The sequence below is a fragment of the Erpetoichthys calabaricus genome, chromosome 2, assembly GCF_900747795.2.
Source record: "Erpetoichthys calabaricus chromosome 2, fErpCal1.3, whole genome shotgun sequence".
In the NCBI taxonomy this organism is placed as follows: Eukaryota; Metazoa; Chordata; class Cladistia; order Polypteriformes; family Polypteridae; genus Erpetoichthys; species Erpetoichthys calabaricus.
In genome coordinates this window covers 34,639,708-34,652,059 of record NC_041395.2, presented here as the reverse complement: position 1 = coordinate 34,652,059, position 12,352 = coordinate 34,639,708, and the positions used below count along the sequence as shown (strand labels likewise).

The 12,352-nt window shown below is 35.0% G+C and overlaps 1 protein-coding gene across 1 annotated transcript in view; it reads left to right on the top strand.

The window, feature by feature from the left end:
- Window positions 1-1,363: 1,363 nt before the first annotated feature.
- LOC114644898 (scavenger receptor cysteine-rich type 1 protein M130-like) overlaps window positions 1,364-12,352 on the top strand; it is a 31,544-nt gene continuing 20,555 nt past the window's right edge. The window contains exons 1-3 of the mRNA XM_051922474.1: window positions 1,364-1,450; window positions 7,599-7,904; window positions 9,648-9,953. Coding sequence (XP_051778434.1) covers window positions 1,387-1,450; window positions 7,599-7,904; window positions 9,648-9,953 — 676 coding nt within the window. The 5' untranslated portion in view covers window positions 1,364-1,386. The remainder of the gene's footprint in view (window positions 1,451-7,598; window positions 7,905-9,647; window positions 9,954-12,352) is intronic.

Below are 12,352 nucleotides of genomic sequence, written 5' to 3'. Positions count from 1 at the left end.
CCAGCATTATGTTTTTCAGCAATTTCTGCTACACCCACTCTTCTTTGAGAATGGACATCCCACAAGACCTGCTTTTGTGGATATGCTCTGACCCAGTCGTCTAGCCATCACAAATTTGGCAACAGTAACTCAAATAACCACTTATTACCACCAAGGTATGCAGAAGAGTTTGGGCCCCTAGTGCCAATTAGCATCATTTAAATGCCACAGCCTACCTGAGTTTTTTTGCTGACAGTGTCCATCCCTTTATGACCGCAATGTACCCATCATCTGATGGCTACTTCCAGCAAGATAACACACCATGTCACAAAGCTCAGTTCATCTCAAACTGGTTTCTTGAAAATGACAATGAGTTCACTGTACTCAAATGGTCTCCACAGTCACCAGATCTCAATCCAATAGAGCTCCTTTGGGATGTGGTGGAATGGGAGATTCACATCATAGATGTGCAGCTGAGAAATCTGTAGCAACTGCATGATGTCATGTCAATATGGACGAAAATCCTTAGGAATGTTTTCAGCACCTTGTTGACTCTATGCCACAAAGAATTATGACAGTTCTGAAGGCAAAAAGGAGTCCAATCCGGGACTAGCAAGGTGTACCTAATAAAGTGGCCAGTCAATATATATACTACATTTAAGCTTGGAATATGACTTATATAATATAATTAAATTCATATTATACAGTATTTAATAATTAAATAATTTCTTCGTAAATGCAGAGAAAATTTTAAATTATGTTTTGAAATACAAATTAAATAATATAATCCTTCTTTCTTCTTAGAAGATTAAGGAGTAGTCCTTAAAGCAAGTTCTAATATGTGATGTGTGAGGGGGTGGCATGGTGGCGCAGTGGGTAGAGCTTCTGCCTCGCAGTTGGGAGAGCTGGGGACCTGGGTTCGCTTCTAGGGTACTCCCTGCGTGGAGTTTGCATGTTCTCCCCGTGTCTGCGTGGGTTTCCTCTGGGCGCTCTGGTTTCCTCCCAAAGACATGCAGGTTAGGTGGATTGGCGATTCTAAATTGGCCCTAGTGTGTGCTGGGTGTGTTTGTGTGTGTCCTGCAGTGGGTTGGCACCCTGCCTAGGATTGGTTCCTGCCTTGTGCCCTGTGTTGGCTGGGATTGGCTCCAGCAGACCCCCGTGACCCTGTGTTCAGATTCAGCATGTTGGAAAATGGATGGATGGATGACATATATGGTGAAGAAACAGTACAATTTTATTGGCTGAATTCAAATAAAGACAGATTTAACTCATAAACAGAACTTAGGAGATTTTGATTGGTGTGGTAAAAATCAGATGTGACTTACCAAGGTATATTAAAGCTTGGTTTCCTTATAATTTCACAGTCAGAATCAGTAAGGGTTTTTGTGTGGTGTACTTTATTACTCAATGGCAGATACTCTTGGTCTAATTTTGTTCTGTTTCATTGCCTTGACTCTAAATGAACATGTGGGTAAGATGGCACAATATTTTTTATTGTTTTCATTCCTTTTTTATATTGCTTATTTACTTTCTATTTTTCTGTTTTTTAGTATCAATTATAATTTAATATGCATTTAAAAGTAGAACTGGTTGCTTCATTTATCTTAATTTGGTTTATGTATTAATACCTTTATTTTCTTAAAGTATTATGCTGCTATTAAATATCTTTCTGAAGGATTTCTGTTATACTGTATAAAACACATTTTCAATTAATTTAATAGAATATACAAATGTCACCACAAGTTTAAACTATTGTTTTATTTTGGACTTATTTAAGTAAAACTTCAGAAAGCTTAGCATTGTGAATGTTAACTCACAAAGATTTGTGAAACAATAGCAAAATTAATTTTTTTCTGTAACTTTTCAGCTTTGCTCTATCCTACTCTGTATTTATTTAAAATGAACATATTCCATTACATATTCATGCTCCACATAATAAAACAATGTCTATTGTGTATCTTTGCAAATGCTGTTTCTAATGATAATCACAATGCACTAAAGAAACCAGAAGTCATTATATTTTAATATTTGTGATTTTTTTTCTTCCAGATTGAACTTCATATCTGTTTTGAAATCATATCAGATGTTAGAATAATTGTCTTATCTCTAACCAAGCATTAAGTCCAAGAAACTAATAACATTTTCCCAAATATGCACTGTGAAAGTCTGCACTATAAAATATGCATATATGTACATGCATAAATATAAATGCACTCATAAATATGTCACTTTTAAAAATGTGTTTGAGATTTATTATTATGTAAAGGAACTTTAAAAACTTAACCAGCAGTTTTATAGAATAACTATCTCATATGAAACTCACCTAATACAATTTGTGTCTATGTGGAGTCAAAACCTGTCCTGGCAGTATAGGTGCAAGGTAGAAACTGTCTCACACGAGAACCAGCCCTGGATGTAGGAGCAGTCCATTACATGGCACACTTACTTATACGGTGCCAGTGTAGTGTTGCCAATTAAGGTAATATGCATGTCTTTTAAAAGTAGGGAGAATCCTAAAAAAAAAGAAAAACTACCAAAAGAAGCACCCATTTGGGCACAACCAGAGACCGGGCTAGGAATTAAATTCTTGGAAGTACGAGGCAGTAGCGGTAACCTTCAGATATCTTGATGTCCAATAGAATTATTAGCTATTGTCAAAATTACTAATTTCAAGCCAGCTTGATTGTTTCCTGTAAGTTCTATGATTTAATTAAAGTGCAGAAGAGAAATTCATTAAATCTTTTTTTTTTTTGTAAAACAAAAGACTTGGAGCCCTGCATATAAATAAGCAAATACAAATGACTACATTTCTCTGCTCCTATTTCCAAACATACAGTGGTGTGAAAAACTATTTGCCCCCTTCCTGATTTCTTATTCTTTTGCATGTTTGTCACACAAAATGTTTCTGATCATCAAACACATTTAACCATTAGTCAAATATAACACAAGTAAACACAAAATGCAGTTTTTAAATGATGGTGTTTATTATTTAGGGAGAAAAAAAATCCAAACCTACATGGCCCTGTGTGAAAAAGTAATTGCCCCCTTGTTAAAAAATAACCTAACTGTGGTGTATCACACCTGAGTTCAATTTCCGTAGCCACCCCCAGGCCTGATTACTGCCACACCTGTTTCAATCAAGAAATCACTTAAATAGGAGCTGCCTGACACAGAGAAGTAGACCAAAAGCACCTCAAAAGCTAGACATCATGCCAAGATCCAAAGAAATTCAGGAACAAATGAGAACAGAAGTAATTGAGATCTATCAGTCTGGTAAAGGTTATAAAGCCATTTCTAAAGCTTTGGGACTCCAGCGAACCACAGTGAGAGCCATTATCCACAAATGGCAAAAACATGGAACAGTGGTGAACCTTCCCAGGAGTGGCCGGCCGACCAAAATTACCCCAAGAGCGCAGAGACGACTCATCCGAGAGGTCACAAAAGACCCCAGGACAACGTCTAAAGAACTGCAGGCCTCACTTGCCTCAATTAAGGTCAGTGTTCACGACTCCACCATAAGAAAGAGACTGGGCAAAAACGGCCTGCATGGCAGATTTCCAAGACGCAAACCACTGTTAAGCAAAAAGAACATTAGGGCTCGTCTCAATTTTGCTAAGAAACATCTCAATGATTGCCAAGACTTTTGGGAAAATACCTTGTGGACTGATGAGACAAAAGTTGAACTTTTTGGAAGGCAAATGTCCCGTTACATCTGGCGTAAAAGGAACACAGCATTTCAGAAAAAGAACATCATACCAACAGTAAAATATGGTGGTGGTAGTGTGATGGTCTGGGGTTGTTTTGCTGCTTCAGGACCTGGAAGGCTTGCTGTGATAGATGGAACCATGAATTCTACTGTCTACCAAAAAATCCTGAAGGAGAATGTCCGGCCATCTGTTCGTCAACTCAAGCTGAAGCGATCTTGGGTGCTGCAACAGGACAATGACCCAAAACACACCAGCAAATCCACCTCTGAATGGCTGAAGAAAAACAAAATGAAGACTTTGGAGTGGCCTAGTCAAAGTCCTGACCTGAATCCAATTGAGATGCTATGGCATGACCTTAAAAAGGCGGTTCATGCTAGAAAACCCTCAAATAAAGTTGAATTACAACAATTTTGCAAAGATGAGTGGGCCAAAATTCCTCCAGAGCGCTGTAAAAGACTCATTGCAAGTTATCGCAAACGCTTGATTGCAGTTATTGCTGCTAAGGGTGGCCCAACCAGTTATTAGGTTCAGGGGGCAATTACTTTTTCACACAGGGCCATGTAGGTTTGGATTTTTTTTTCTCCCTAAATAATAAAAACCACCATTTACAAACTGCATTTTGTGTTTACTTGTGTTATATTTGACTAATGGTTAAATGTGTTTGATGATCAGAAACATTTTGTGTGACAAACATGCAAAAGAATAAGAAATCAGGAAGGGGGCAAATAGTTTTTCACACCACTGTATATACTGCTGAAAAGGTTATCAACATTAAGAAATATTTTAAAACATTCCAACATAGTATTTTTTTTTTCCATTAAGTTCATCTAGTATCCCATGCCTCCATGCTCAATATACAAATTACTGTTATGAAATATAGCAAAGAAAGAATCAAGAGAAAAAATATGTAATTTTCACGTTTAAATCTGTCACACAGTAAAATCATATAGATATTGTACATGTTGATTTGGGTTACCTTGTTATTCACAAATAATTACTGATAAATTATAGTGATGAAGACTACCGCAATCTAATATTTAAAAGCCATTTTCATTCAACTAATTAAATAAATACAGTATTTTTGAAATAATGGATAAAGCAATAACACAGGCTCTTTATGTATGTACAGTATATATTTTACATACAGTATCAAATCAGAAAACAGTTCTGTTGCCCTTTATCCTCTAAAAAGTAAATAAATAAACATTAAATGTTAATTTTACACTGACAAGTAAAACAAATCCTATCTTCCCAACACATAAGAATGCTAAATTAAAATAAGCTTTCAATATTTCATTAACTATATATATATATATATATATATATATATTTGCACTGTATTGTATTCTATTTAAATATTTTATTATATTTCAACCTCAACAATTTCATAAAATGTTTTAGTGATGAATTTGGACTTATTACACACAGATGAGGAAACAATTATATGATATCTTAGCATTTTGCAGTGATACATTTTACAGTTATAGAAGACAGATTTGGAATTCTTATTTCTAGTTCTATACCCAATAAGTTCTGGAAATGTTCCATACTATACTATAAGGCAGCGTTTCTCAACCTTTAAGTATTTGCGACCCAAGTTTTTATAACAGCTTTAATCGTGCCCCCCTAACGTTTTTTTGAAGCCCTAATAAAATTTATTCCTATATTCTTTGCTGCCGATACACCGCTACAAGTTTAAAATTTTCCTACGAATAGCAAAATTACTCCATATATGGCAACATACGCACCCCCTTTTTTGTTACTTCTCACCCCCCTAGGGGGGAGCACCCCACAGTTTGAGAACCGCTGCTATAAGGATTGTTTCTGGCAAGTTATATTAAATTACTAATATCAAGTCCCTCCTTTTCTATTCAAGATAAAAATGTTACTTTATGTTCCATTTTACATAGCAGGTATCGTGCATCATTTTTTTCCATGGTTACAAAACATTTATTAAAAAAATCCAAAGAAACTTAAAAAGTTGTCAGACATAATCAAGTATATGTCAGTCTGTGGCCTGTTTTGAAGGAAGAATTACAGGACAAGGTTACAAAAAATTGATCATCGCAAGTAAAGAGCTCTGAACCAAACAGACAAAACACAAGGCTAGGTAATCTTAGCTACTAAAACCTCATATCAAAATCATTATCAATTAGAAATATATTCACAGAACAAGAGAAATTTCAGATACTTTCATTTCACCAGCTAGGAGTTACACATGACTAGACGTTATTCACTAGCAGACCTGTGTGGAGCATAGAAACTTATGGGTACCTGCATATATATAATTGCTGACCCATTGACTACTCAAGGATTTGAACTTAAAGCATGCTGCTGCAGAGAGCTTAAACGAGTTATCAATGAATGGCCTGAGTCATACTGGCTAATAATGAAAGAAATTCTTTAGTCCTGTCATAATTGCAAGATTCATGTACTATTATATATGGCACCTTTATGATAGTTGATGTTGAGGATAGGGCTTGGATGTCAGTGAAACACACAGATAATTTTTATACTGTTAGCATGAACTGTGAATATGTTTGTTGTATGACTACATGTTCCACATAAACACGTAATGTTATAGAATCTTCCTATTAACTGTTAAGATTTAAAAATTCAGATTTGAGTAGTAAACTGAATTTGAGAAACCAAATGCCACTAAAATAGTAATGGTAATAGTAGTAGTAGTAATAGTAGTAGTAGTGGGAGTAATAGAGTTTTCATATGTCTTTGAAATATATGTATAAATGTTTTGATACCTTCAATGAGATACTCCAACCTCTCAAATGCAGCCCATGCACCAGGTCTACACCTTATGCAATAAAAATAATAAAAGCAAAATAATTATCTAGCAGTCCATAGTGACCGCTGAATTTATTAGTAATACAGTAGATCCTTTGCAGTTACTGGTCTCTTTGTTTATGGCTGCAACAAAAGGCTGACAAAAGTGCAATTCAGGATCTCGTATTAAACAGCCACCAGTCACATGCAGTGTCTCAGGGCATATAATAAAAGCAACAATCGGCTTGACCTTGGACTGTGGGAGTAAAGCAGTTTGAACTTAAAACCTGTACCTGTGTGACAGCAATGGTAATGTGCTACTGAAAATTATAACTTTTTAGAAACAATATTTTGATATATTACATTTTTTACAGGGCGGCACAGTGGCGCAGTGGATAGCACTGCTGCCTCACAGTTATGAGACCCGGGTTTGCTTCCCCGGGTCCTCCCTGTGTGGAGTTTACATGTTCTTCCCGTGTCTGTGTGGGTTTCCTCCCACAGTCCAAAAACATGCAGGTTAGGTGCATTGGCGATTCTAAATTGGTGTTTGTATGCCCTGCCCAGGGTTTGTTTCCTGCCTTGCACCCTTTGTTGGCTGGGATTGGCTCCTGTGACCCTGTGGTTAGGATATAGATGGATGGACATTTTTTACATTACCTCTTATTATACTTCATTACCAGAGGATCCCACCATGCTTTATTAAGCATGGCTTTGACAGATTGGAGAATGCGGTTATTAAGTTATGCATGACTGTTATAACAATTCATTAATTAAAACAGTAAGTCATATGTTAAAATAACACTTGACACCAAAGGAAATTTGATATATAAAGTCAAAGATTAAAATATGCTTATTACAGTTCTTTCACAGGGCAATTACAAAATTAATTTGGAAAATGGAGAAATAGAAGCTTAAATTAAGTAGGAAAAGAACTTTAATACAGGAAAATGCCAGTTTAGTTTAGTCATAACATTTTGTTTTTTTGTTTTATTTTTTCTAAATTATATTGTTTTTCAGCCAATATTCCTCTCTGAAGTGACAATGAAAAAATAAATAAAGTTTTCATGTGCATTTTTTCCCTTTTTCAGAATACATGACAAACTGCCTTACTGTTTTTTTTTTTGTTGACAGATGATGAAAATGTGAGATTAGTTGATAATGACCATCGCTGTAATGGAAGAATAGAAGTTTTAAAAAATGGAAAATGGGGCACAGTGTGTGGTACATCATGGCCTTTTTACAATTCTGCTGTTATTTGTAATGAGTTGGGGTGTGGAAGTCACCTTGGAGCATACTATTTTCCTGCTCAGTCTGGAAATATCTTGCTCAGTGGGGTCAAGTGTACCGGTAAAGAATCATCCCTGCTCCAATGCAAATCTGACCCACAGGTTCAGAAATCCTGCACTCACAGCAAGGATATCAGACAGGAATGCTCTGGTAAGAATATTACAAACATACATATTATTTTATGAATGATATTTATGTTTTTTGAAGCACATCAAGGGCATTTTTATTTGTGCTAAACAACAGTGAAAACATGTTCAGAATTTCATACCATACCTTAAATGTTCAGTTTTGTTAACATTTTAATCTGGCAACTTTGTTGTCAAACACCTGTTGGATCTGCAGACAAAAACTCACTTTATATTGACTTTGTTCAACAAATTTCTATTCAATTATTTAAAAAAAATTGGCAAAAGAGCAAAATATTGACAAATTACAAGTGTCAACAATACCAGAACACCCACTATGAATATTATTTGAAATTTGAAATAATATTAAATAATATTAAATTGCTGCAAAGATCAATGTGTCTGAAGAAAGTCTTGAGGTTCAGAGAGTTTGTTTTTTTTTAATTATGTGCTGTATCAGCACGCTATATATCCCAATATTAATTAAAAACTGTGATGGGAGGTTTTTTTTGATATGTATACTTTGAATTACACATCCAGTTTTAATAGGTGAAAATGACAGGATGGCTCAATTGCTTTGATATTTTATCACTCCCTTTTCACATATTCAAGTAAAGTACAACTGAATAGGATTTTAGAATTACATTAGACATACATTTTAATCATCACGTAAACTGTCTAAAATTATAAAGATTTAGATTAATTATAAGATGTCACATTTGAACTACTACACAATCATTACTTTGGATATATTTTTAACCTCATAAAAAATATTTAAATGAATTGGTCTATATACATACACTGTAGATTTTTAGCGGACCCTTGCTGGGTTATGCTAAGCAGGAAATTGCCGCTAGCTCATTTTCCTGAATGGAAATCCTGGCAAATGCAGTGATCAGTATACATCTAACCAATTTAGAGTACTATGGCAATTTTATCCATCATTTCATCCATTTTCTTAATCTGGTTATCCTGGACCGGGTCACGGGGCAGCTGAGCCCTATCTCAAACATGTTTGGGCACACGGCAGGAACCACACCCAGACAGGGCACCAGTTGATCCCATGATGGGCACATACACACACACTACCTTTACTAACACTAATTCACCTAACCAGTATGTGTTTGGACTGTGTGAAGAAACACTCAGCAGGAAACCCCAATGGACATAGGGTAAACATGGAAACTACACACTGTGTGTACTGTACCTGAAATTTTAATCCCGTCTTCTTATTGCAAGATAGCAGCGCTACTATTGTACTACCTTATAGTAATCCTTCCTTAATATATATCCATTTACTGAGCATGCATATCCTGTTGAACTCTAGGATGAGCTGCTGCCTATAATAGAATTATCAAGTAAAACACTGAAACCAGCCCCGACATTCAGACAGACAGACATTCACACTTACTTATACTATGCCAGTCTACAGATTCCAATTAACCTAATCTGCAAGTCTCAGACAAAAACAGACATCTATAAATGACAAAAAAAGGTAGACTCTATACAGGCAATGATTAGGCTGGGTTTCATATCCAGTCTTCTTGTACTGTGAGGCAGCAGAGGTGGGCATTCCATCATCATGCCACTGTAACGAATTTTTAACAGTTGATAAATTGTTCGGATGGCAGTACAAAAGTGATAATGGCTTAAGAAAGAAGTCATCGAACTTGAAGGTAACCAAAGCAAACACATCATGCAGACTCAATATTATATTTTCAATTTGTTGTCATTTTATTAAGTGTTTTTTATTTTTTTATTTTGATAGGAGATACTGCCAGTTTTGCTGGAGGCCTGTGCTATGGACAGCTGGAATTGAATCTTTATAAAACCAAAGGTGCTGTTTGTTCTAACAATTTTGACTCTAAGGCAGCGACTGCTGTCTGTCAAGAGCTTCACTGTGGAGTTTTACAAGGCATACAGGCTGTAAACTACAAAGGAGAGGAGGCAGGACAAAAGTGGACAGAAGAGTTCCTCTGTAAAGGTGGCGAGAAAAAATTGGCCTACTGTCCAAGACGGAAGAAAAAAGATTCAAATTATGTGTGTGACAAAGTGGTGAGCATCACGTGCTATGGTAAGTAAATTCAGTCATTTTCATTAGATATCTGTAGTTTCAAGATTTTTGTTCTTGACTCTGAAATTTATAGCTTTTTGTCATTCTTTTTATTTGTATTTTGAGCTTTACTAAATTATTCAAAATAGTAAATACCTTACACTGTTTTAATAAGTCATTTTGAGATGAAATAATAATTTTACAGGGAGTTACTGTGCTTGATTTTACTGTAGATTATTCTTATGGAAAGAGACTCTGGTGATATAAAGTTGCAAAAGGAAATTAGAGGCATTGTTGAACTGAAAAAAAATCTAAATATGCAACAAGTCAAATGTGGAGTAATCTTCAGGTGTGCAGGAAAGGGAAATGGGGTGAGTTAGATAGACAAATTGAAGAATTTTAGTGCAAGAAGCAAAAGATATTGAAATAAGACAAAAAAAACACAAAAAACTACTGGATAGATAAGAAAAACGGCAAGTGCTGTGGTAACATGTGTGCATGGCGGTGAGAATGAGCTTTGCCGAATATTTGCTACAGTTCATAAATAAGAAAAGACAGGGTGTTATCAGACTTATCTTTAGAGACTTAAAACAAATCTATATATAAGGACATTACTTTTTCTATTAACTGTATGCTATTGGTATATAAGAAGATACTGCTTTATTGTAGCTTTTATTTTTGTTATGTAATTCTTATTTTTATCTATTTCTAATTTGTTTTTCTCTTCTTATTTTTTCCTTTGTCATCTTGTAAACCACTTCATGCTATCTGTATGTTGTTGTTATTTAAACTGCCTATAATTAATTATATTTTATAATATACAAGAAAAATATTATGAAAGACTAGAACCTCTGTAAAATTCCAAAATAAATTTTAAAATTAACTCATCATTTAGTGTTACCATTAGCAATATTTTCAATTCAGCCCAAGATTGCAAGGGCCAAATTCTATCCCAACAAAATCAAAAATAAATCTGTAAATCAACCGTGGAAATGTTGCCAGAATGAATATTAATTTTGCTGTTTAGTACATCGATTTCAGGCTACTGTATGGAGTTTTCTTATGGAATCCCTTTAAGGATATTCATAACTCTTTGAGTATATTCTTTATGAGTGTCAGTTTTTTGTGGTGAAAAGAATATGTGGCACTTACAGAGTTTATTTTTGTACTATGTTAGCTTGAGGTTATACATATTTTTTATTATATCAGCTCTCACATCGGCTCCCAAGATCAGGATTGTAATTTTCTTATTGCTTGTATGACAATTACTGACTTGAAATTGACCCTGTGTGAAAATACTTTTCTTATCTTATACCTACTGCTTTTCTTGCTGGTACCGACACCAAACCCAGAGCAGGGTTTCTTAAATATTTTTTTGTTATGACACAATCTTGTCCTTCTTAATGTCTTTGTCTTGCCCTTCTTAGAGAATTGCCGTGGATCAACAGAGCAGGGTTCTCCTTGGTGATTTGCCATTGACTGCCAAAGTGAGAGGGCTGCATAGAGGAGGATCGACAGAGCTAAATCAACCCACAGTGACCCAGTTTGCAAACCATACGTGACCCCTTCATATTCAATACAACACTGACTTGTTACCCACCGGTGGCAACCCGCAGACCCATATTTTATGAAACTCTGCCCTAGGGTATACAGATTCTGAAAATTAACAGCCAGGAAATAGTTCTGTCAAATTTCCAATTAATTAATGAGCAAATATTCATATTAAAAATAAGTGAATATTCAAATATGTTTGAACACAAATTAAATGTTTAAGGTGCTACATGTGCATGTGTACCTTATGTGCTTTTTAATAATTCATTATTATTACTCATTTTTTTTCTTTTTTGCAAGAAGTGCATCCGTAAAGCAGAAAGCATTTATGAATTATGTAGTTTTGTTTAAAAGACACAAATGAAAAGTTCAGCATTCAAATGAAAGTGACACTTGGAAACACAGCCCTTTACTGTAATTGGATTCTCTATGCACACAAAATTATGTGATCAAAGAGAAAAGTGAAACTGGTCAACTGTGCACTCCCTGTAATGTATATATAAAACCCTGGCAGAAATCTCTCATGATTTCTTAAACATGTTAAAAGCAGTCATTACTTAAAAACTTCAACCCAATCCAACCTAACCATTTATGAGCTTTTTTGGTTTTTGAGCGCAAAAGACATAGTCACTGTTCATCTCTCTTTCCTGTAAATTGAGGCAAAGTGAGCCTGTTTCACAAATGAAGTAACTGAATGAAATAAAATTTTCATTGTAATTATTCATAAGTATTTCTTTGTCATTACAACTACTGTATTTATGTAGCTGAAGGTTTTATTTACAGCAACAGTTCTATAAACATACGTTTGGGTGGTCATCAGGATACTTCTACATTAACAAACAACATAATAAAAATTGGCCACAGAAATG